Below are 26,118 nucleotides of genomic sequence, written 5' to 3' on the forward strand. Positions count from 1 at the left end.
CTCTATCTCAGTTTTAATCTGCCACATAAAATAATTATTTATTCTGAACTGAAAGTTAACAAACCTTTTAGAGGGGAATGACCCACGTGCTGGATCACTCATATGTCAGAAACTCAAATACAAGGTTCTTATACACAGATTGTAAGACATCATTCACTTTGCATGTCATCATATTCTTTTATGTTAGGTTTGTACTAGAAAACAAGGCTTCAAATTCTGGAACACAAATGATTCAGTTCTGCAACTCCAACACAAGGACTATGTCTTCTCATTTGAAAAAAGCAAAGGTTTCTCACAGGTTTGGTTTATTATTTTCATTATTATTATTATTATTATTTCAAATTGACATACCAAATCATCATGTCCTAAATTCATGAGGTGGGACATTTGGAAAACAAGGATACCTTTAGGCACTGTGGTATGAGCATTTTTGCTTGTTAATACAAACACACAAATTGTGTACTACTGGAAAAATATTCAAAGAGAATATAAATATGAATAAAAAATGCAAAGTGGGAAAAAAAAAAGATGAAAAAATAGAAAAAAGAAGACATCTAAAATTAAAATTACCTAAGCAGAAGCTAAGGAAAATCTTCATGTGTCATGTTAAATTAAACTCTTTCAGTATGGAAAATACTCTTTATTATTTATTTTTATCCTGGCAATTTCTATGAGTCATGCCTGCTCTTTTGGGCACCACAACATGAGAAAGACATTAAGCTATTAGAGAGTGTTCAAAGGACGGTGAGGAGGATAGTCAAGAGTCAAGAGGGGAAGCTGTATGAGGAACAGCTGAGGTCGGTTCAGCGTGGAGGAGACCAAGGGGAGACCTTACTGCGGTTTTCAACATCCTCATGAGGGGAAGTGGAAGGGTAGGTACTGATCTCTTTACTCTGGTGACCAGTGACAGGACCCAAGGGAATGGCCTGAAGTTGTGTCAGGGGAGGTTTAGGTTGAATATCAGAAAAAGGTTTTTACCCAGAGAGTGTTTGGGTACTGGAACAGGCTCCCCAGGGAAGTGATCACAGCACCAAGCCTGACAGGGTTCAACAAGCATTTGGACAAAGCTCTCAGGCACATGGTGTGATTCTTGGGGTTGTCCTGCACAGGGCCAGGAGATGGACTCAATATGGGTCTGTTCCAACTCAGCATATTCTATAATTGTATCATTCTGTGGTTTAGTACCACTGCTCACTGTGCACATCTGCAGTGCAAGGTGCAGGTTGAGCTCCGGGTATTAGAAGCCTGAGACAGGAGGCTTCTTTCAGTATTTGTTGATGTACTTTGGTAGAAGCTACAAGACAGTAGTTCAATTACACATAAGTATACATACATATTTGATGATTCCATAGTAATTATTGATTCAGAAGAATTCATGTAAGTAGTCTAGTCTAATCAATTTTGATTTGAACTGTAATGGATTCAATCTTAATATTCTTTATAAATATTTATTTTCCCTTTATTTAATTTTTGTGTTGCAATTGCAGACATCTGTTTGATACTGCTCTACTGAAAATTTATGAATTGGAAACTACTAACTGATCATACATAACCAATACAAAATATTGTTGCTACTGATTAATGCCAAGCTGGTGAGAATAGACAGTTTTCCATCACTACAAAAATGACCTGGTTACACACAATAATATGTGAATGCTATATAAGCAGATTATTTGGAACAGCACAAAAGTGGTTAATTAATGTGTAAAGAAAACTTGCAGTGAAAAATTAGTGTAGTTCCTGTATGAATAGTTTTTTTAGATCGTGGCCTAGAAAAGAAAAGCTGAAATGTATTGCCTTGATCCTTATAACCCTGAATGAGTTATAAGGTGCCTAATGCAACTTCTAGTAGCTCTCTGCTTGATCTAGGTTGCTAAACAACAACAACAAAAAAAAACAGTCAAGTAAGTGTCATGAATAATTTTCCCCTTGTCTTTAGTATTCATCCATTAGCCTCCAACAAAAACTGGTAAAATTTCAGAATTAGACCCTTGAATAATAATCAATTTGAACAGAAAATCAGATTCACCAAAAGGCATGACAGAAAAACAACTGGATGTTTTCTCAGGCACTAAATGCAACTTCAGCTCTCACAATAGAGATACAACATGCAAAGGACATCTACCCCAATAGTCACACCATGTGCCTGAGAGCTTTGTCCTAATGCTTCTTGAACTCTGTCAGGCTTGGTGCTGTGATCATTTCTCTGGGGAGCCTTTTCCAGTACCCATCCACACTCAAGAGTGAAGAACCTTTTCCTAATATTCAACCTAAACCCCACCAACACAGCTTTTGCCATTTCTTGATTCCTGTCACTGCTCATCAGAGAGAAGAGTGCAGCACATGCCCCTCCTCTTCCCCTCACAGGGGAAGCTATAGACCTGATCTACAGGTTGCTACAGATTTATCCCCTTAGCTGCAATACCAGTTCTGACTCTGCTTTCTTATAAGTGATAGTATTCTGGGTGTGTTGTGCTTTAACAGCACAATAACCACATTGGTCTCTAATTTTCAATAACTCACAATACAGAATTTGATTGCATTTCAGTTACAGACAACAGAGAATGACTGTGCATATTAGCAGTCTCATTTGCTATTTTCTTATCCTATTTTGACTTGCTCATTGATGTGGAATCCTCTGACTCCTCCTGCTCAGGGAAGACTATATAATGAGTTTTCCCCACCTAAGCTGATAGAGAAGACTTAACTCATGATGCTCTGCAGAACTACTGCCAATCCACATCAGATTGCCTCCCCCACTGGCCAGTTGACACTACTCACCTCAATTATTCATCCCTCATCCCCCCTAAAGGCTGCTGCCCATTGCCCTGCCCTTTGCCCACCCCTGTGCCCTCAGGTCATTGGTCACTGACCCCATACTGACGGTGTGCAGACCACATGGTTTTGTCTGTGGTCTCTGGTCTCCAGTGTGGTGAGTGCAATAAACCCCTCGCTGGAGTGTATCAGGCAAAGACCCTTCCTGTCTTTCCTCCCCTGAGCTCTCTGTGACCTGTGTGTCTGCATGGACTTGAAATGGCTGTTCTCACGGCCTTACTCTGAGCGGCTTCTGAAGGAGATGCTTCAGAGAAGGTTGCAGCATTTCTGCCACTCTGCCACGCTGCAAAACATTGATGGTATACTAGGTATATATTATTCAGCATTTAGTGAACTTGGCTTCATCACTTCACACATTTATATTTTTAAAAACAGACAATGTTTTACTGCCCTTCTGGAACAGCTCTTGCTAAATCTGTTCTGGGTAAAATAGTACTGCTATTGCCACAGATTATTTTAACAAAATATGAAGAAGAAAGAATTTTAACAAAGAATATTAAAGGGTTTTGTGTTGAAAATCTGAACACTGAGCACTTCTGCAAAACATCTCTGTTAAGAAGAGTCAGTTAGAAAAATATACATTCTAGAATTATTCTTTTGACCTTAAATGTAAAACCTTTGTTTTTTTTTATAGAATAAGGAAGCTTATTTAAGTAAGCCCATGTTGGATACATGTGGAGCAAAGTCTTGTCTAGATCATCAATGAAGAGTGAGATGGACATATTGAAGAACATTATGAACATTATGACAGACTTTCTCTATCCACTTAAATCCTGTAATTTTAAAATGATAGAGATATTTAGAGATAAAGAGATGGGATAAAGAAAATTTGCATCAAACACAAATGGTAAAACCCCCATTTAAAGGAGAGTCATTTGTGCATCTCCAGATTTGCAACAGAACTCTCCATGTGAGCAGGCTTGATTAAAATCCTTCTCTCAGTCCAAAGATAAACTCACTTCTTACCACCTACAAGCTTATGTATAACAGAAGGACTGTGGTGAAGTGGCATCTTCTTACATGAACATGAGAAAAACAACACAGCAATTTTCTTTCTGTAAATAATATTAATGAAATCTCCTCACAATGAACCAGCATCAAACTATGTTCAGAAAAAAGCTCCTAAGAAAATATAACTTAACAGATCTACTACTTCTCACGGCTATCCATACAGAAGTGATAAATACTTAAATTAGAACCTACTGCTCCATGTGCAGACAAGACAGGGATGTCCCTAGAAGCCTGCTGTGCACTTACATTCCTGAAGCTCATCAGACCAAAGAAGCTACATCTCACTGTTCAAGCTTTGGGTAGCAAGACACAGTACCAGTACAGGCAAAAGCTGAAATAGACACTTCAGAGATATTTTCACTGATCAAGGATGAACTTTGCATGAATCCTTCCTTCGCTGTCAAGCAAATTCTGCCTTAAATAGACTCACTGTTTGAAGGCTAAGAATAATGCAGTGGTTAATCAAGAACCTACCTTAACAGTGATCTCTGAATATTTCCCTTCTGTTTTCTATAGACAGTGCAGCGGGGAAAATATTACCCATTGCCATTATATTATTGCTATGATATATAGGACAACTTAGAAAGTTGCATGGTTTAAGGCAATAATCAGGATGCATTTAATAAAAACTCAGATCTTTTTCTGCTACTTACATAATTAAAAAAAAAAAATCGCAGGCAGCAGGCAAATGTTTTCTTTTGGTTGTGTGTACTTTTGTTGCTCAGGACCAAATTCTTTATTTGAGGAAAAACTTAAGAATATACAAATTTCATAGACTCATGAAACATCACATATGCATATGCAGTCTCACAAGTGATTTCTGATTGCACATTCATTATGATAGCTTTGTTCCAGGTATGGAAATAAAATACAAAAATTAAAAGTTCAAACAATAATTAGACCATTAAAATTGTTGTTATAGACAATACATCTTTGTTAAAAACAATAATGAAAAATATTATAGTTTTATTTATTTATTTAATTATAGTACAAGAAAGCTAGTTCATGGAAACATCTACAGCATCAGAGAATTTCTATATGTTCCAGGTATTATTTTTGCATTTTCCCTGGGGGCAGGGGGTGGGAGAAGTTGAAGCTCAGTATTTTTGTAATTTGTAATATTTTTTTACTATTTAGTATTCTTTTAATAATTTAAAATAATGTTTTACTATTTACTAATTAATAATGCACATTGTAAGTTTAATATGGCAATTTGGAGCTAGCACATGTGGAATGTAAAGAACAAAATGAATCTGCTAATCCGAATAACAAGTTTGAAGAAAACCCAATTGAACTAATGAAAATGTAAACATTATTTTTATGAGCAGATAAAAGAAAACGTATTCTCATGATAAATTGAATACTTCCTGAAATATGTGATAATTTAGAAAAATGCTTCAAACATATGGTAGGAAGCTGTACTTCCTCAATTAGAAGACAACTCCACCTTCTGGGCATTATTTTGAAGAAGATGAAGATGAGCAGCCAAATAGACCCAGAGCCACATCAAAGGTACTCTGTTTCTGAAGGAGCTTTATTTGTTTTCACTCCTCTTAGTATTACTGTGCATTTATGCTACTATAACTGTGGTCTCAGGCAGCCTCTCATATCTGGCCATAAAATACTTCTTAAAGAAAAGAAAGACAGCATAAAGCAAGACAGAAGATGGAGACTGATACAGGAGATAGAATGAACTGGCATTTAAGTGCATGATTTACAGTACATTTAAGTTTTAATTTACAGACATAAGGCTGAAAAACCATGGGCAATACTGAGGGCGCAAGGTCACCTACAACACAATATTTGATTGACTGGGCAGGTAAGGTGTAGAAGCTAAACATTTTTCAGTTACTAAGTTGACTTGATAAAGTGCCTGTGCTGATGATTCTAGCTGATAACAAGAGCAAAGTGAGTGAGACTGAAGGCAATGTTAAGGTAGTGAGCTCAGAAGATAGAAATGATGATGAAGCAGAGAAGAAAGAAAGAAGAAAAGTTAGACTGAGAGATCATTTACATGTGTATTTATCAAGCTTACTCATGGTTAGATATCCAATAAAAACCATTAAAAAAAGATGGGGAGGACTTGACAGGACAAGAAATCAGTAAAGAGGCAAGCAGATACGAAAATCATTAGCAAAGAATTGATAAAAATATTCTATGAACATTACATTGCTTGGGGTGATGTAGAGCAGAGTAGAATGATTGCTTCCCAAAAGCAGTAAACTGAAGCAAAGAAGAGATGGCTATACCTCTAAGGAAATCATAACTAAACTTATCATTCAGAAATCTATTAAGATGTGAACTAAGTTATTCAGGACATTGAGAGATTATGTAAGAAGTAAATTTACAGGCATGGAGATAGAAAATTTGGTGTAGAAAGGCCACACACAGAGGGGGAAAAAATAAATCATGGGAATCAATATATGTTTGTAATCACAGCTTTTTGTAGGAAACTAAAATCAAATCTCTACTATATTTCATTTTTGAACAGCTTTTTCATAATCATAGAGAACGGCATAGTAAAGAATTTTCAGATAACACTACAGCAAAATTAAAACTGAGAGAATTGTAAATTACTCTGGCATAGAAATACAGAGATTACTAGTATGAAAGCAGCTGAAATCCTGAACAGGAAAGATCAATTAAAAGCCATATCCTGCAAACAGTGGATATGGAGGAAATGCTTGCAGCTGGCTCCTGTTTTTACAGCAGTCCACCAGGAATGTATGTTTATCCATTTTTCTTTCCAGAAGCAGAAAACAGTGCTTTCTTTACACTTCAGCTCCATTAGGGTTGAGAAATTAGACAGATAAGATCCTCAAAAAGCTCAAGCCTTTAGGTATGTTTACTAACCAAATTGGTCCCTTCTTTATATGCATCTGCAGTTGCTTTCTATTTTAAAACCTGGCCAAGTCAGAGAAAGACTTACAATTCTAACATTGCTTGTTAGAATACTGAGTTTATGTTTTGAACACTTGAAGCAGAAAGATCTGCATGCAATTAGGTCTCCTTCTGAACATAGGGTCCCCATCCGAAGGCATTACAAACCATACCTGTCTTACCTTGGTTGAAAATATCCATTAGGATTCAAGGCTATTACCATCAAAACTTATGCAGGAGGAAAGGAAGACCAACTCCCGTTTTGAATATTCATTTGAACACTGACATAATATATAAATCAAGGGTTCAGAAGGAAGGCAAGATTGTTTAATTAATCCCAGATAACTGTATGATGTCTCAAATTAGTGCTTTAGTAAATTCTTGACACTGGTAATTTAGGACACAGAATTTAGTCACAAGCTTAGCATTTCCTGGTCAGCATCAGACTAATTCTCTAGTGATATCTACCATTCTGAGTTTGGCATTCAACATGATGCTGAAGCTGTCAGTACCAGCACATCCCCAGTACACACACACACCCCCACACCCACCTCTACAGCTTAAACTGCAGGTACTCAAATCAGCTGTGAATTTATGCAACTTTGTGGCTTAGATCAGACTAAAATTACAGGGCTGTGAGAAGTGGGCCCCTACAGCCCCTTCACTCAGAGTTGCACTTAAGCTGAATCTGCTGTGGCTGTGCGTGGCTATGTATTTTGATTATCTGAACCTTGACCTGCAGATTCCATATCAAGATTTAATGACCTTGGACCTACCTTATCACTGTAAGGTAGCTTTCCGGAGCACCACTGGACCATATCCTGACCCTGATGCTTTGATTTGACTTCTTGGCTTGATGTCAGATCTGCCTCATCATTTTGGGCTTTCTGCTGATATGGAATATTAGCTGGGTCTGGCTACCATCACAGACTTTGTCTGCTCTTCTTGTCTGGATGCTGTGGGACCTGGCCTTTGCCAGTGAGGCCAGTGTGTACACCCTGCTGTCTCCTGTTTTCTCTCACAGAGCAGCCTACTCTTGCTTCTCCCTGAACCAGCAGCTAATAAGCAAATGCTGGAATACTAAATGCCTTCTAGATAGGCTTGAGCAGAGTTGCACAGAAAATATGAAACAGAACTGTTAGAAACAGAGATCTCCTGTGTCTCAGTTTCATGTTGAGGCCATGATTTTAACCTACCTCACAGGAGTTCATAACTAGGTCTTTGTATTTTGGAGGCATGTCTAATTCATCTTGAATATTCTCCATGGAGGACATAAACTGGATTAAGATTTGCTCAAGGGATTGTAAAAGGTTGTACTGGGGCACTGTGAAATATAATTTTAAGGATAATGCACGCATGCTTTATTTAGATTGTTTACATCATGCATGGCAGAACAAAACCCAGTACCTCACTGGGACATATAGACGCTATCCAATCTAAGCAGTAAGTAATACTAATTAGACTGAGTTTGATTTACTTGTTCACATTGTTGAATTCTAAATTAACTTTAATAACTCGGGAGAAATATCTCAGTGTTATTATGGTCATTCCAATAAAACAACTGCACAATGAGGAGATGCTTTAAAAAAGATCTAACTAGAAAATTTGGCCTATGACAGAGCTTGGTTATTATGAGCTGTTATAACGCAATCACATGAATCACTTATGGCATGTGGACCTTGTGCTCAGCTCTTGTTACCTAATTCTGGTCATCCCATCTCCAGCATCCCCCACTCTTCCCTCCCACTCCCCCCAGATGAGAGGCTTTTCTTGTTTATCAGAGTTGTGGGAGGAGGAATCAAAAAAAATCCAAGCATCTAAGAAAGAAATGGAAACAAACAGTCAACTAGTCAGCTAAGTCAGATGTTACACCATTACGTTTCCTTTGTCAGAATTCAGGTGTCTTACATTTTCATTCATTTTGAGTGCAGTTGACAGAGAAAGAGATACTTAATCAGGGTTGCTTGTGTTGCCTTCTCAGGGTTTTAAAAAATCATCTGAATTTTGATGTACAGTGAGTTTAAACTGCTTATAAGAATACTGGATTAACCCTTACTTGTACTGATGAATACTTAAAACACACATTATTACTGAGCTCAATGCCAAAATTAAACAGAATATATGCTTAAAATAATCAATTCAATATATATCATAGCATTATACCTGGCAGCAGAGAGGTTTCTACATCTTAAAAAATGTCTATTTGGATTCAGCCCTTAGCATGCCTCCAGTTTTACTTTTACATGCAGTAGAGAATGACCACTTTGGACAGTTAATGTGTAGAAATTACTGTGATTAAGAAAACATTTCAGATTTTCCTGAGGCATGACAGATACAGTCTTAAGGAGCCACCATTGTGCCTGGCTCCATGACACTTGCATTACTAACACAAGCACCTGATGGGACTCTGCTCTCTCTTTGGCACTATATCCTACCTGCAACCTATTTTCTGCTACAGTTATTTCAAGCTAAATGTAGCAATTAGTGCTATTGTTCTTTCTTCAATTTCTCGTGCTGTTCATTGCAGTATGTTTTTGAAATATTTATTCAGAATAGCAGTCCCCCAAACTATACTGCTTCAGTGAACTATCCGTTATATTTTAGAAATAGTGCCTGTAGATAGATGCTCTGTAAAGTTAAAATGTGATTCTACATTGTGTGATATTCCGATAAATACAATTATACCTATTATCTAAATTAGAAAGGAGGAGTTTGTACATGTTATTACATAAAGAAACATGGTGAATTTTTCTAAAAGCAGTGTCATGAACATTAAATAAGAAGAAGGGATGGAGTTCTTTTTTTGTTTTCTATTGATCAACAGTTTTTGCAACCCACCAATACAACAAAATGGCTACAACTAATTTTCTGTACCTGGCAGTTCTACAAAAGAATGACTGAATGTCTATACCAGAGAGACTATAAATTTAGTGAAAATGTTTGCAAATTACTTTTTAAAAATAATCTACACATTTGGTCTTGCAGTATTATTCAGTCTCAAGTATTCTACACTGAGTCCAGTTCTGTTATTGCTGCCACACTGTATTTGAGGTAACTGTAATTATCTCCACAGCTAGATCTAGGAGATAGCCAGAAAAAACAAAACATTTCTTGCCTTCCAAAAGTATTTCTATTATAATCTGTAGTCAAGATGGCTTTCCTACTGCAAATCATACAGTGGAGAACTGGACAATCAAAACATGCATCTTATATAGGATCCTTCTTCCCCACCATATCCTGATTATAATATTGTTACCTAGCAAACAGTATTTCACAGGATCCTGGAAAGAAAATTGCATTTTTTCCCCTTTAGTTATTTTCCTGTCTTTGCTCTGTGTTGTTTTTTCAGTGCTTTTGCTTTTATGGAATATTTTTTATGTAGTAAATAGGTTTTCTGTCTCTAATCCCAAAACATCTAAATGGTGCTTTATTGGAAGCTAAAATGACTGCACTCTAGTGGCAAACACTCATAATAAAATTTCCAAACTGAACAAAAAACAAACAAAGTTAGGGGTCAGTGTAAGGATGCTCAGTTATTTGATAATATTTCAAAGCAGTCCCTTTTTTCAAAAAGCAAAGATGTGGCCAGCATAATCTGGACCAATCCTGATGTAAATTGTGGTTATTAATGAAACCTTTATGATTTAAAAATCTGTGTTCTACAGTTACATTAAGTTTATTACAAAGGGATATTTGTAGGGCAATGAACTATTTTCAAAAGGTGCTCAAAGTCATCATTCAGTGCATGTGCTGTGACAACATACTGGTTCCAGTTCTTAGAGAAAGAAATTAATTGGACACAGAATAATTTTTTCTCCAAAACTTACACAAACAACCACATCTGCAAAAGGGAGTTAGAAAGAGGATCCAGAGAACTACAGGCCTGTCAGCTTGACTTCCACGCCAGGTAAGGTCTTGATTGAGCAGATCCTTTTCAGTACCAACATGTGGTATGTGCTGGACAACAAGGGGATCAGGCAGAACCAGAATGGATTGAGGAAAAACAGGTTCTGCTTGACTGCTCTGGTTACCTTCTATGACCAGGTGGCTTGCTTAGTGGATGAAGTAAAGCCTTTGGCTAAGTCACCCTTGGCACTCTCCCAGAGAGGCTGGTTGCCATGGCTGGGACAGGGGCACTTTTCACTGGGTTAAGAACTGAGCCCAGAGAATGGTGGTGAATGAAGTCACATCCAGGCAGCAGCCAGTCAGTAGGGGAGTTCCCGAGGGCTCAGCACTGGGGTGGGTCCTGTTTAATGTCTTTATCCATGATCTGGGTGAGGGAATTGAGTGCACCTTCAGCCAGTTTACAAATGATACTGAGGTGTGGCTGCTGGAAGCTGGAGAGTAAGAAAGTTCTGCACAGGGATCTGGACAATGTAGACTGATGGGCAGATTAAAATGGTATGAGGTTCAATAAGATGAAGTGCAAAGTCTTGTACTTGGGTCACAACAATTCCAGAAAGTGCTACAGGCTGAGGCAGAGTGGCTGAAAACCTGACTGGTGGAAAATAACCTTGGGGTGCTGGACAACAGTGACTGAAAATAAGCCAGAGTGTGCCCCAGTGGCCAAGAAGGCCAATGGCATCCTGGCCTGTATCAGCAATAGTGTGGCCAGCAGGACCAGGAAGTGACTCCTTCTGTGCTTGGCACTGGTGGGGCTGCACCTTGAGTGCTGTGTCCAGTTCTGGGCCCCCCACTGCAGGAAGAACATTGAGGTGTTGGAGTGAGTCCAGAGAAGGGCAATGGAGCTGGTGAAGGGTCTGGAGGACACTGCTTATGAGGAGTGGCTGAGGGCTGTTTAGCCTGGAGAACAGGAGGCTTGGGGGGGCTTTATCATGCTTTAAAACTACCTGAAAGGAGGCTGTAGCCAGGTGGGAGTCATTATCAACTCTTAAGTAAGTGGTTGTAAGACAAGGGAAGATGGCCTCAAGTTATGCCAGGGGATGTTTAATTTAGACAGGAGGAAAAAAAAATGGAATGAAAGGGTTCAGAAGCACTGGAACATTCTGCCCAGGGAAGTGGTGAAGAACCCATCCCTGGACTTATTTAAAGATGTGTAGATGTGGCACTAGAAGACATAGTTTAGTGGTGAACATGGTGATGTTATGTTAATGGTTGGACTCAATGATTTTACAGGTCTTTTCCAACACCAACCTTTCTGTGGTTCTATACACATTAAAAATAGAGTAGATCAGAATTTAGTAGACGTAACAGAAGTAAAATCAATAAAGTGAAGCAGCTCATTTAAGTACATTAATAGGAATAAACAAGTTTTATTATTCAACAGAGGTATAAAATATTGGGAATTATACACAAGATAGGATAAGGGGGGGAATGGAAGCCTTTAAATAAAATTTACAAGTATGTTTTAAAAAGCAAATCCTTGAACTTTTTAATAATGATGCACTACATTTAGGTTATCTTTATAGAATTTTTATATTATGCCTTTTTTCACTTTCAGCTCTTTCTGCAACAGATCAATTCAACATGGGTCCAAATAATTAAACTGAGAACAAAGAAACCTCACTTGAATAGTAGCTTGGCTCTGTTTTTCTTACATTCCTGGGAAAATCCTAGCCACCAACTACAGAATAATTTTCTCCTTCAGTCCAAACCTCAATATATTATAGAATGGATCTTAATGAAAAAACCTTTCTGTTTATATAATTCTACTAAATGAAACTATTTCAACATGAAAGAGTCAAACAACAATATAAATACTTAGTCCTAATGTTCTGTACCACCAAGATGTTCAAATACTGAGAAGAAACAAAACAGTATTTTGGTAATTTAACAATTTCTAGGTTCTAGTCTGACAGCTTCTGATAATTGTCTGACACAGCTGTAAGGTAACATAATTTGAAGTTTATTTAGTGAATGGTCTAGCTATATTTATGTGAAGCACTAAATTAAAAAAAAATAAAAAATAAGATAAAAGGCTCAGGTTAAACAATCTCATTTTACATCCAGGCATAGCTAGAAAAGACTTTAAACTTTTGTAAAACCACTGACAGTGCAGATTAATGCTGAGTAACAGGTAAAAATTTGGATACAGCAGCTAGTGGTATCAATAAAAATTGCATCTATAGGGAAGAAAGCCATTGAAAATGTGCATGTAGCTCTCTAGACAGAGCATCTGTCAAATCGTGTATTAAAAAGCTCATGAGTAAATATGCTGTTAGAGAATTTAAAGAATAACAAAATTATGAACCTAAAAAAATATTCTAACAAATGCCTACAAGAAACAAGAATTATCAAATTCCTACACATTTACTTGCCTACTCATTTTCCCATCTTTGAAAGAAAATTCTTAAATGCATTCTTTAAGTACTTTCAAAGACCCAACTCATACAATCAGCCAACTACATCTAATATCTTGTCAAATGAAATTAAAACCAGTATATACATAAACACTTCAAAATCCTCTGAGCTTTGCTGTTGAATACGATTTCTAAGTAGAAGAAGTTGGCCCATATTTGAATGCCTTGCCTTGTTGACGTGCAGTCTCTGTGACTTAACTTTACAAGAGTTTTGGGTATGTATAATTTTAACTTCTGAAAATTATTTCTAAGTACAACCACAAATGTTAAATAGATGATGCAGTATAAAATCACCAGCCATGTCTTCCAGTAGTGGAACTATTCATCCAAGAAACAGGTATAAGTTCAATTTGGCAATGCTAAATGGCATTCATTTTGCTGAAATTAACTTTTCTTTGTGCATTGTTGACTGTGAATGGAGACCATTATTTTTCATTGCCTAGATAGTGATGCAATTTTCAAAGCTAAATGAGCATTAAAAACATTCATTCCATGCTTCTGCAATGAACAATCTAAGATACCTAATGGCAAAATGAGACATTCCCTTTAATCTTTATGAACATATTATATTCCCTTTAGGTTAAAATGAGAAAGGAGGGGATAAGCTTGCTATATTTTTGATGAATGTTTCACTGACAAACAGGAGAAGTCTTGTGTGTGCAGATGCAGCAGCCTGCCTGCCTGCAAATCACTGAAGATCCAATCATCCTGATGACTGTCCCACACTTCCTTCCCTTGGGCAGGCTAGTATCTTTTCATTCCTCTGTTTTATTGGAGGTGAGATTTTGGTGCCAGTGTAGGGGAAATACGTTTCACCAAGGGGCACAATTTGTACACGTATGGATGGGTTTCCAAGTACTTGCCTTTGATATCAGCTCACATTCTAGTTATGCTCCTCAACATCAGGACCCCAAACAGGATTTTCTGGAGAAGTGACTGTACCAATATACTGTTTCCCCATAGTTGTTCTTGAAATCTATCTCATTTCAAAATACTTGACTACTGAGTGACAGTACATAGCATGAAGACACAAGATTTTAGTAGCAATGAGTTACAAAAAAACCAGCATATAGCTAACCCTGCTAATAATTAAAATAACTAGATGTAAGTGGAACATCTTATAGGTTAGAAAAAATATCCACAAAATAATAGTCATTAAATAACAGCATAAGCATTGAACCACAGATTATATGAAAAATCATTCAAGCAATGAGATCAAATATCTTTTCTAGAAGGCCATTTCCCAACCTATATTAGTAGAAGATTTACAGAATAATGCTGCCTAGGGCTGATTACATGCCTTCATGACTGTTTGCTTGAAAACCCCCCCCTCAAAAAAAAAAAAAAACCAAACCAAAACCAAAAACCAAAAAACAAACAAACCCAACCCCCCCCCCCCCAAAAAAAAAAAAAACAAAAACAGTTAAACAAAATCACAACAATATCAAGCTATTTGGCACCAGTGCAGGTGACTTAAGTATTTGTGCATGCATCTAGTGCCATTAAATCACTGCAGGCCACAGAGCTGTACTACATATTTTGAATAAGGAAAAGTTCTTTCTCTGTCTCCTTCCTACTGTAATGGAGACTTAGAGCACGGAAAAAACCCCAAAACTTAAAAGGTATATTAATCTCTAGTAGAACGAACCTCTGATTTTTATCACAAATCTTATCAAAGATTCTTTATCTCTGCCTTCAGAGACAGCAACAAATGGGGTCCTAAAAGTCAAGGGAAAGAAAAACTTACACTGCAAAACAGATGAACCCATGGGTTCAAAAATCACAAGGCACAAAATATACGTTAGAATGTGATTTTAGCCCACCCAGTACATGGACCCTTTGGGATGCTTTGAACTGATCTTACTGACATTTAGCTCTGTCAGTATTATACAGTCTGACCTTATAGCAGAATATATGCAGTATCTTAGCTCTATACACTGAAGTCCAACTCTCCATATTAAAAAGAGAAATAAAAAATTATACTTACAGAAATACAATTACTCAGAATTACATCTGCATGTTTATGTGGCTTTGAAGCTTGACCTTAATATCTGACAGTCTCACTGCCAAAATAATTATTACCATAAAAATACTTTTCTCTGATATTATTAGTCCACTAATACCCTCATGAAACTGATTTGAAAAATTATATATTTTTCTCCTGTTTGTTGCCTCAATTGTTATGCTACCTTCAGGCTATGCAATTTGAAAAAGGCAGATCTTTACCACTATTTGGAATTAAAAACTTCAGTCACCATCTAGGAAATAATACTTTTTCAATACAGCAGGTTGATTTGTCTAATATTATGGATGAAAGTTTTTTCCCTCCTTTTTCTGTTTTATTGCTTGGTCAGTTGATTTTTTGTTTGCTTTTTGGCCCCTTTATATTTTTTTTTTGTTGGTGTTTTTATTGGGGGGGTTTAATTTATTTTGGGGGGGGAGAGTGGGGGTGTTTTATTCTTTATTTGTTTGGAGATTTGCGTTTTTTCTTGTTTTTTTTTCTTTCCTTGCCCTTGAAAGGCCAGAAAATGAAAAAGAGCTTTGGCAGGATGCCATATCATTAGCTTGGTATAAACCATGTTAACTCCATATTCATAATGGAGCTTTTGTTAATAGACCTGTTTCTGACACAGTGCAAGTATTAGGCAGAGATAATAGCTGGCTTTACTCCTATTTTAACTGACTTACAATTTTGGCAGGTTTACTTTAATTCTATTTAATTTCCCTTCTTTCATTTTCAGTAGTGAGTGAGTAACAAAATGCTGTAGAAATCATTAAAACTGGGCCTGAACTTTGCTATTTGTAGTACTTAGCCACACCATCTCTAGCTGGTGTACTATCAGATGATGGCTGGACAGTCTTGTGGTAACTCTCTCAGGGCCAAAAAATCCCAGAATGAATCATAAATCCATGCAGAACTGCATCTTGTTATTGGACTGTGGTACTCCTGTTTAAGGAAGGAATGTCTGGTTTGGAATATCTTGACACTACACTTCACTGAATGTGATTGTTGCCACTTGGCACTACCTTACTATGAAACAAACTCTCTGGGGTATGCATTGACTCCATTACTACATTAATGTAAAATTACCACCATGGATGCTTAATTTCTATCCCTTTAAACCTAATTCTACTTGGAAATTGTTGGAAGTCACCTGAAGGTCCACTGTCTGAGGCAAAGGAGTGCATAAGGTCAGGTATTTAATTTCTCAGGTCAATAGTTAAATGTAACAGTTAAAAAATGGCCTGTCGTACAAATTGATATCTTTAGAAAACAACAGCTTTTAATTGCTCATTTGAAGAAATAGAATGATTCAGAAAGGAGTTTACAGATGCAGAAATTTAGAAATGATACAACAATATGAGATACATAAATACTGTAAAAAGGAATTTCCAGAAATAGGCTGTAGATACTACTTTCTGTTTCAGTTGGAGATATTTTTTAATGAGACAAGAGTCTGTATGTCAGCATTTTTCATAGCTTCCATTTGTTTAGAATGTTTTACTCCACTTAATATAGGGTAGAGAAGGTAAACACTTTCAATTATTATGGTTTCCATGGCACCCATTTAAAAATACTGAATGGTTAATTTCTTCAGCTTTATCTTTAAGGTTACTTAATAAACTATATGCAAAATTAACCACAGAATTATGAATATTACTAAGAGTATAGTTAGGGAGTCAAGTTAGGTTTTTATGCCAGTTTTTGAAGACTGATAGACATTCTCTTCATATTTGTAATTTTCAGTCTTAAGTAACAGAATTGTATTTTCTCAGGATCATGGAGTATGCAGGTTTAGAAAAGAGTGAGAAAATCTACTCTTTTATGCACTGTTCACAGCAAGTTTTCGGGGAATGTGAATCATTTAATAAGCTTATTTTATACGAGAAAGAAATATGAGCTCTTGAGCATTTACTTCAGGCATTAAGTCAGATGCTGCAATGAGCTAGACCTTCAAAGTGTGCATGAAGTCCTTCCCCTTTAATCAGTGGAGAAAGCTTGAATCTTCTGAAAGCCAACATATTGATCTGATCAAGGAATTGCTGAGACTGCTGCAAAGGAAATGATATGAATATATATAGAGCAGAAGTATTAAGAGTATAAAAATTTGCAATTGACCTTTTTCTGCAGTTTCCCTATTCTTTTATCTATTTTTTCTCTTCTGGAAACCTTCAGCTATGGATTATTACATATGGCTTGAGCAAGTAACAAATGTAGAAACAGAAGAGTGATACTGGCAGTGTGTAAATCCTAGGACTTGAAGGATTTTTTGAGAACTGAAAAAAAAAAAGTGATAGGTGTTCCCTTTCACATAAGTAGAACATCTGCTCAATCAACAGCACAGAGGTTTGGGGCTGGAAAGAGTGATGGGATACATCTGAGTGTGAAACAGAGCATGACAACCAGGAGCCAAAGTCATTGATGAATGAAAAGAATATATGGCAGAAGACAGAACGTGGAACTTCTTCGACCACCATGTTTGCAATCCAAGAACAAGGGTGTGACCAACATGCACCACAGGACAAGGAGAAAAGCATGAATTCTGCTTGTGAGGATTTTTTGCTAACCTGGCCTATTCCCTGGATGATTCCTTGACAATGTTTATATATTTATATATGAAGTATGACACACTGCAAGGAATGATTCCTGTTTGCCTTCTTAAAGTAGCAAGTACAATTCATGCAGTTGCTTAAAGGTGAACTTTTCCTTTGTGAAAACATGGAGTACTCTGGAATAACTTGAACGAAACAGGAGAGAAATCTGAAGGGCTTTTTTGAGGCCACTCTATAGGATCTGAATTTTTATTTGTGTGATAGGTGCAACTTTCTTTCTATTAAGAGAAAATGTTGAAATATTAGCAGCTGAACTTTTATTAACCATAAACACCCACTTTAAAATCCACACTGTGCTTTAGCACTACACAGACTCAGAAAAAGAAGTAATTTAATTACAAATGAATTCTGAGTATCTGTGTATACATTTATTGAAATACTTGTTTCCTGGCTGAAAATTTTTCTTTATAAATTTGTACAAATTAATATCAAGGCTGTGACTTTTTTTTCTGTTTTCTTTAACATATTTGAAAAAAGACCCTTTCCAAATTTTAAATAAATTCATTCTCTTGATATATGTCAGACCAGCATGACATTTTTGATATATGAGTCAGAGGATCTAGAGCTGCATTGAAGACACACATCACTAATTCTAATACAAAAAAAGATAAGCAGACTAAGGCAGATGCCATTCAGATAAGTAAACAAATCATGTAATGTGAACAAGTATCTAGAAAGTATAAATATACAATTTACAAGATGTGAAAGTCTTAGCCTGGGATAAGGTGACACAATAACAGACAGCAATCCAGTTTGCTTATTTTTAGCATTCCCAAAGCTTAGCAGGTGTACACTTGCTCATATCTTATAGCTAGAGTAGGTATATTTTCTGAAAGCTGCTATGGTCACAAACATTTCTAAGTGTCTCTAGCTAGGACTGGAAAAAATTTAAGATACACTCCATATGCTTGCAGGATTCTTTTGTGTTTTCCTGAAATTTAATGTAATGGGAGATTGAAGGTGTAGCAATAAGGTATGCAAAGAAAGTAGAGAATGGATACTTTCAAAACATCTTCTGCCATATGGCATCCTAGACTGTCTGTGAAGGCAGAAATCAGACTTTGTTTTCTGCCAATGTTTATAAAACTTATATAAGCAGCTCAGTTTCAAGTGTTAAATGAAATGTTAATTATTATACTAAATCAGATTACTCATCAGAGTACCAGTGTCACAGCAGCCATTTTTAAGCTGAGAGATAACAGGCTGTTAAAAGTTGATTTGTGCATGGAAATATGGTTTACACCTCTTCATTTTTTCATATAATATTATAGCTAGCTGCATTTACCATGTAGACACACATCTACTTGTTTCTATTTTGTACCTTCTTGGACCTTGACTTAATGCTTATTCAGAATTAAATGTGCTACAATAGAGTTGGGAATCTTTTGTTTTTTCCTGTGAGCAAGATTAAGCAGAGATGTCAGCCTAGTTTCACTTTGTATTCACTCTTCAGTTGTGTACATGCAGTCCTTTTTAACAATCTGTTCTCAAATATCTGTTCTAATAAATCCAACTCTCAATCTGATTTTTAATTATTATGCTTTATTTATTTTTATTATTTTGTTTTGGTTTTTTTTATCATTCAGCTCTGAACATCTCTGTGTTTATAGGTTTTATTAACTGACAAAAAAGCACTTTTATATGCTTTAGATGACTTGAATCATTGAAACATGAGCTAGTCACTAGGCTACCTTTACAGCCAGTGGCAGAACTTCCACAAGGCAATCCATGCCCTTATTTTAGATGTCTGAGATGATATGAGCTGCTCTCCTGAGCAGTACTCTCCCTTGATTTTAAAGGAAGCTTAGGGTGACTTTGGCAAATTTTGTGATACTTAAAGTAAGTAAAATGAATCCACGCCATATAATCTCAATTGAAAAGAGTGTTGCAAATGATTGCTACTGAAAATTGAAAAAAAAAAAAATCTGTATTTTCTTTAGACTGCTAGTTCTGCTAGTTTGGCACACTAATGCTGTAATTTTCTCTGAATGGCTTGATCTACTCCCTCTTAAATGCTCTGTCAAAACTGAATTTAATCTGGCAGTGTATATCCTCTCCTTTTCATTTTGATGTACCTCCTGGAAATCTTCAATCTTTCCTGCCTTTGACCAGTCTAAGTAACTTTGTGATAGCTGCACATTTTATAAAGCTACTGATCATTGAAACATCCATATTCATAAAATGAACATTAACAGAAAGTGGCTTTTTGCATGCTGAAAATTCTCATTTGTTTTTTTCTTTCTGTTCTAAATAACACCTATGACAACATATTGCTTGTCAAGATTATTTGGGTTTTTATTAATATCATCTTAGAGCTGTAAGCTTGATTTTTGACAACAGAATGCCCTTTAACTATTTATTTTGGCTGCTGCTCTTAAGGAAATTTATTTGACAACACTGGGAAAATTTTCCCTTACGAAAGTATCTGAATCTGCCACAGAAATATGTATCCCCTAATACTGCTCCCTATTTCCAGTTCCAGCTTCCGCCTGTATCTTTAAAGATAGCTATGCCTGTAGCACTCCAGTCTTCCAGTTAGAAATTTCCTTTTTAAGTCAAAGTTTGAACATTTCTTAATAGCAGTTCACCCACCTTTTATTACATATCTTCAAAACTCTTAATGGTTCACTGTGATGAGAACTCAAATCAGCCAAAGCACTGGGATGATCTGCTCAGGTCTTTAGTGTTCAGAGAAAAATTCAAAAGGCTATTAAAAGCCAAGGTTAATTCTTTAATCTAAAATCAAGAAATTATCTTTAAAACAGACAAAACTGAAAGCTATCGGTTAACAGAGAATGGTAACATGGTTTAAAAGCTTTTGTCCCACTGCATGTTGTATCCTTGCGTGTGGGTCTGTGCTTTCAGTGAATTCAGGGACACTGAGTGATAGGAAAAGCTTCTGTTTGTTCACACTATCATTTTTGTGTGGCTGCTCAGCTGGTCTGGAGGAGGAGGAGGTGGAAGAAGAAGAATAAGAGAAAGAAGAAAAAGAGCAGGATGAGGAAGGAGGCTTATACCTCCTTTTATTTCACCTAATCATTTCTTAAAGGAATATAATACAGAGTGCAATGATAAAACAAATACCATCTGTCCCCACCATGCATAAACAAAGTAAATGGTTGCTTTTACAACAAAAAAACTTAAGTTTTGTTAAGTTTTTTGTAGTATATTCACTATTGTTGAGAGAAAAGCTAATAGAAGATGGGCCTTGCTTTAATGGAAATGCATTTGAATTGACTGAGCTTCCACAATAAAGTACAGATGTTGCATTATCTGGATTTCAAACCAGACTTTGTTGTTTTGTTCAGAAGAAATGAAAAATTTGCGTTAAAAGCCATCACAATGAAAAGTTTAACAGGGGCATAGCAACTGTCCTTTTGGTTCTCTTAGCTATTTTCAAATGTATTATAATGTGGCTTGTGATAGCCTATTGTGTAGTTAATGTACCTTTCATCCCTTCCCATTTGTCATGAATCGAGAATGTGCAATGGAAAGTCATTGCAGCATGGCCATTTAGTAACTTTTTAAGCCACAACTACTTGTTTTAGTGTCATGAAAGAAAGAGAAAATAAAATCCCCTCTGTGCAAAATCTTAGGAGATTAGCATATCTGTGGAACAAAATTAGGTGCTGAAATTTTACATCAACTACTATTAAATTTCAAATGTCATTAAATTAGCAACGAACTTGTAAACTGAAACTAGTAGAAGGAAACCAAGAACTCACTGTGTTACTGTGAAATTTGCAACAAAATTGGATTATTTTTCTCTGACAAGAAGTAGCAGTTCATATGTAGCTCATATTTAGTTCATATTTAGATTATTTTTTCTGAACTTTAAAATGATTTGAAAATGAAAACACAGCAAAAAGCATTTAAAGCATGTGAAGATGCTGAGAGAATATTTTATGGTAAATTACTATTGATTCAATAGGACCCCTGTCAGCCTCACATCTGTGCCTGGAAACCTCATAGAAAATATTCTAAGGCAAATGGAAGACAGGGAGGTAATTAAAGACAGTAACACAGCTTCTCCTTGGGCAAGTCTTGCCTAACCAACTTAGTGGTCTTCTGTGATGTAGTGATTGCATCAGTGGACAAGGCAAGAGCTATGAATGCCCTCTGGAGTTACGTAAAACCTTTGACATGGCCCCAATAATGCCCTTCTCTTTTGATGGGTGTACTCTTTGATGGATTAGAATTTGGTTGGTCACATCCAGAGGGTAGTTGTTCATGGCTCAGTATCATCATGATGGATATTTGACAAGTGGTGTCCCTCAGGAGTTTGTGCTGGGACAAGTACTGTTTAACATCTCCATCAATAACAAAGGACACTTGCTGTGTCCCCAGCAAGTCTATAGAAGGCACCAAGCTGAGTAGTGTGGTTGACACACCTGAATGATGGCATCTGGAAAAGCTCAAGAACTGGGCCCATGGGAACCTCAAGAGGTTCAACTAGTCCTAGTGCAAGGTGCTGCATGTGGGTTGCTGCTACCTGACCCCTGGCATCAACACAGGCTGATTGAGACCAGCCCTGAGGAGAAGGACTTGGAGATACTGGAAGATCAAAGCTAGACCTGAAGGCTTGCAGCTCAGAAAGCCAGTTATATCCTGAGCTGCATCAAGAGCAGCACAGCCAGCAGGGTGAGGGAGGTGATCCTGCCCCTTAACTCTGGTGAGACCCCACGTGCAGTGCTGCAGCCAGCTCTGGGGTTCCCAGTACAGGAAGGACATGAATCCGTTTGAGTGGGTCCAGATGAGGGTCAGGAAAATGATCAGGGGGCTGGAGCACTGTTGCTATGAGGTTGAGAGTGTTTGGGTTCTTCAGCCTGGAGAAGAGAAGGCTTCAGGTAAACCTTATTGCAACTTTTCAACCAACTTTTTAGCATGGGCCATTGCTGTAGGACAAGGTGTGATGGTTTTAAACCAAACAGGATAAACTTAGACTAGATATAAAGAAAAAGTTTTTTGCAATAAGGGTAGGTAAACACTGAAACTGGTTTCCCAGAGAGGTGGTAGAAGATACCCCATCCCTGGAAACATTCAGCCACATGCCATGGGGGCTCTGAGCAACCAGTGAGTTGAAAATGTATCTTCTAACCCAAACCGTTCTATGATTTTATTCTACAAACTACTGGATTTTTCTGTTTAAAGATGAATTTAGGTAAAATTTGGGTCTAATTTATGCACAATATCTGCTTTCTGCATTAAATGTGTTTCTCGACTTAAAAGAATATTGTTATAGATAAGACTTCACATATTTATAAGCTCTTGTTGGTATAGAATAATTGCTGACCAGTCAAAAACTGCATAGTTTATTCTTTTCAGTTGAGTTATCAACATAAATATTCCCTAAAACCCAAGTACATAGGCAGTCAGACAGTTATGCCAATGCCCTGAGGACAAATATACTAAAACTGAATTATTCCAGATACATACCTTTCATGTTAGTGAAAATAAGAAATTACTCCTTGCTGAGAACAGTCTTCTGTCTCTATCTCATCATGTCACCTGAGCTCAAGTATTCTGATCAATGATTTGCACCACAGTGACCCTGTCCTTTTTTGATGGCTGACCTAGCATAGGGAGGATAAACTCATGCCAATATATCAAGGCACAGGGCTAGGTAGTCAGATTAAACCTATAAATTAATTTCCAGTTTTCATCACTTATTTCTTATTGTTTTTCTATTTCTTTGATGGTTTTATAGTTATGAACAGATCTCCTGAGTGCCTAAAAATATCTTATACGTGGGAAGAGGAAGATAATTAAAAGAAAGACTGTAAAGATTCTGCAGTTATCTGAACCAGCCAGTGCACAGCAAAGTTTCTGATTCAATTGAAATGTTGTTGCTGTTTCCCATGTGAAGCCATGAATATATAGAGACACAGATTGTTTTAATTCATCTTCTTAATCTGAATGCATTTTCCTATTTGATATTTTTTCACATTTTTCAGAGGACAAACATATTAGAATGTACTACAACATGCCAAGCAGCACAGACTGTGAACTTTAAATAAGTTAATATTTTAATTTAGTCAGAAAAATGTCATGGAACAGACATTTCAGAAAAGATACTTTCCTTTATAGATTTGTGCAGGGTCTAGCATAATGAAGGACTGAAAACTGGAAGAAGGTTTAAGTGGTATTACAGCACAAAGAGTAGTACCACAAAAATAATAAATCACTGGTTAAAACCCTACTGCAATGTTTTGAACATTTTTAAGACTGCCAGAGTTCTTTCTGGGGAGTTCTTTGACATGTCACCAGTACAAGGTTGTGCCTTATAAGGACTTGTGTTTACAGTACTATCACTCTGTAATATGAATTGGAGAACAATAATAAATATTTATTATTATAGAGCAGCAAGCTAAATATTCAATAGGGACAATCCAACATTTTCCCTGCTTTATTCCACTACATAATTTCAAAATGACCATATTTTCTTACTCCTTCTAATGACTTGCTGAATAACTGACTGACATATATGCACAGTAAGATGCTAACTTAAAATCGGAAAAAAATGTATTGACACCAGAAGTTTTGTTATCAGACAAACACATATTTTGGATTTATTCCGTACATACAACTTCCTAATACTTCCTGGCACTATAAAAATGCAGCTACAGCAATTTAATTGAATAACAAAGGTACTAAACAAAGACAAAACAATTAGAGAATAGCTTTTCAAAGTAATTTTTTTAGTTCAATTTTTAAAAAAAATGCTTTCACATTCCAGCTCATTTATGACTACTAATAAATATAATTGAGTTGCCAGGCCTTTTTATATTTGATGTTTGCTGTTATATCACTATTACCTGGCAACTCTCCAGTGGCAAAAATGAAGTTTAAAAAATGAATCTGAGCATAATTTTGAAAATGTCACACATAATAAAACTAACAAAAGAAATTTTACGCTTTAATTATTTTGGCACCTAATGTATATTTTTAAAAATTATTGTTTATCTGTACTGATACTCACACCATAACATGTGGAAAGACTGTTCTTTGAGAGAAGAATGGAATATTAAAAGATTTGTTATATTATACTTTTAATATTTTTATTATTTAGTATTTTAAAATAGTTATTATTTAATAAAATTTTGTAAGCACCATTTAATACTTGTATAATTTTTATAATATAATTTTAATATTCTGTATGAGAATGGAATACTAAAAGACAATGTAAACAAAATAAACACTTCTCAAGCTATTAAGTGTATTAATTTTAATTCAGCACCATTTCATGAAGTAGCATTTGAAACACTATGTATCCTGAAAACACTCGAAATTTCACCTACAGTTCATAGTATTCTGGTGAGTATTTTCTTAATTTTGGTTCTAAAACTTTGCATTTAGATCTTGAGATATAATTATGGAGAAATACAGCAGGTAAGCCATTCTGCATGTGCTAAACCAGAGAGTATAAACAAGCAATAGACAATCTGGTGGAGGAGGAGGAGCCCAATCTGGAATGTGATAGAAGCAGCAACTCTGTAGTACATACTTGGAACTTCTGATTTTCACTAGGTCATAAATTTGATAGAAAAAATTTCTATTTCTTACCTACATTTCCAGTCATTAGGTATGAATTCTGAAAGTCCATCATTCCCATTCCAACAATGTGTATAAAATCTTCAATCACCTGCATTAATTCCACTGAACCTGGATAGATCTAACAAAGGAAGGTCAGACATGACATTTACTATAATATCAAAATGTCTACAGCTTCAAATTTAAATAAAATCTAAATGCCATCAAAAGCAAATTGAGAAGTAACAGTCAAACAACTCTTCCCGTGCGTCAATGCTAAACACTTTCTGTTACTGTAAAACAACCATTTTTCTATTAAATCCTCATATAAACAGACACTTCCCAAAAAGTAATGTGAAATCAACTGTGCACTGGAACTATGGAAAATGTTTCCACTAAGTCACTGCACTTCTCAAACACTTAGTGGCCATTACTTCCATTAATGGTTAAAGCATTTCATATTACAGAACAACTCTAATTAAAATATTTTTCCTTCCTCAGAAAATATTTTCAGTAACTTCAGAACTACTGATGCAAACAGTAATGCAAATCTTACTGTGGCCTTGCCAGTATGATAACCTTTGCTGTATTAGTCAACATGTAAGTAAGTTAAATTTTAATTTTTGTTGCTGATATGGAATAGTAGAATCATAGAATATTGGAGGTTAGAAGGGGTCAGTGGAAATCGTCCAGCTCAAGCCTCTGTGCAAAGCAAGATCAGTTCTAGCAAGTTTCCCAGAAACACACACAGTTGGATTCTGAATGTCTCCCAGGAAGATGACCCCAGAGCTGGTCTGCACAACATGTTCTAGTATTCAACCACTCCAACTGCCAAACAGTTTTTCTTATACATTAATGGCATTTTCTGTATTTTAATTTTTGCCCCTTGTTTTTTATTCTGTTAATAGACACCACTGAGACTTGGCTC

At 36.2% G+C, this 26,118-nt stretch overlaps 1 protein-coding gene across 13 annotated transcripts in view; it reads right to left on the reverse strand.

Annotated features, from left to right (window-relative positions):
• ADGRB3 (adhesion G protein-coupled receptor B3) overlaps positions 1 to 26,118 on the reverse strand; it is a 446,612-nt gene that overhangs the window by 193,851 nt on the left and 226,643 nt on the right. For all 13 annotated transcript variants that reach the window (XR_002465425.3, XM_021530142.3, XM_021530143.3 and 10 more), the window contains one exon: positions 25,224 to 25,332. Coding sequence is in view for 12 of the 13 variants with exons in the window: in XM_021530142.3 (XP_021385817.1) it covers positions 25,224 to 25,332 (109 nt within the window). In the remaining variant the exon portion in view is untranslated. The remainder of the gene's footprint in view (positions 1 to 25,223; positions 25,333 to 26,118) is intronic.

This window comes from Lonchura striata, chromosome 3 (assembly GCF_046129695.1).
Source record: "Lonchura striata isolate bLonStr1 chromosome 3, bLonStr1.mat, whole genome shotgun sequence".
Taxonomy (NCBI): Eukaryota; Metazoa; Chordata; class Aves; order Passeriformes; family Estrildidae; genus Lonchura; species Lonchura striata.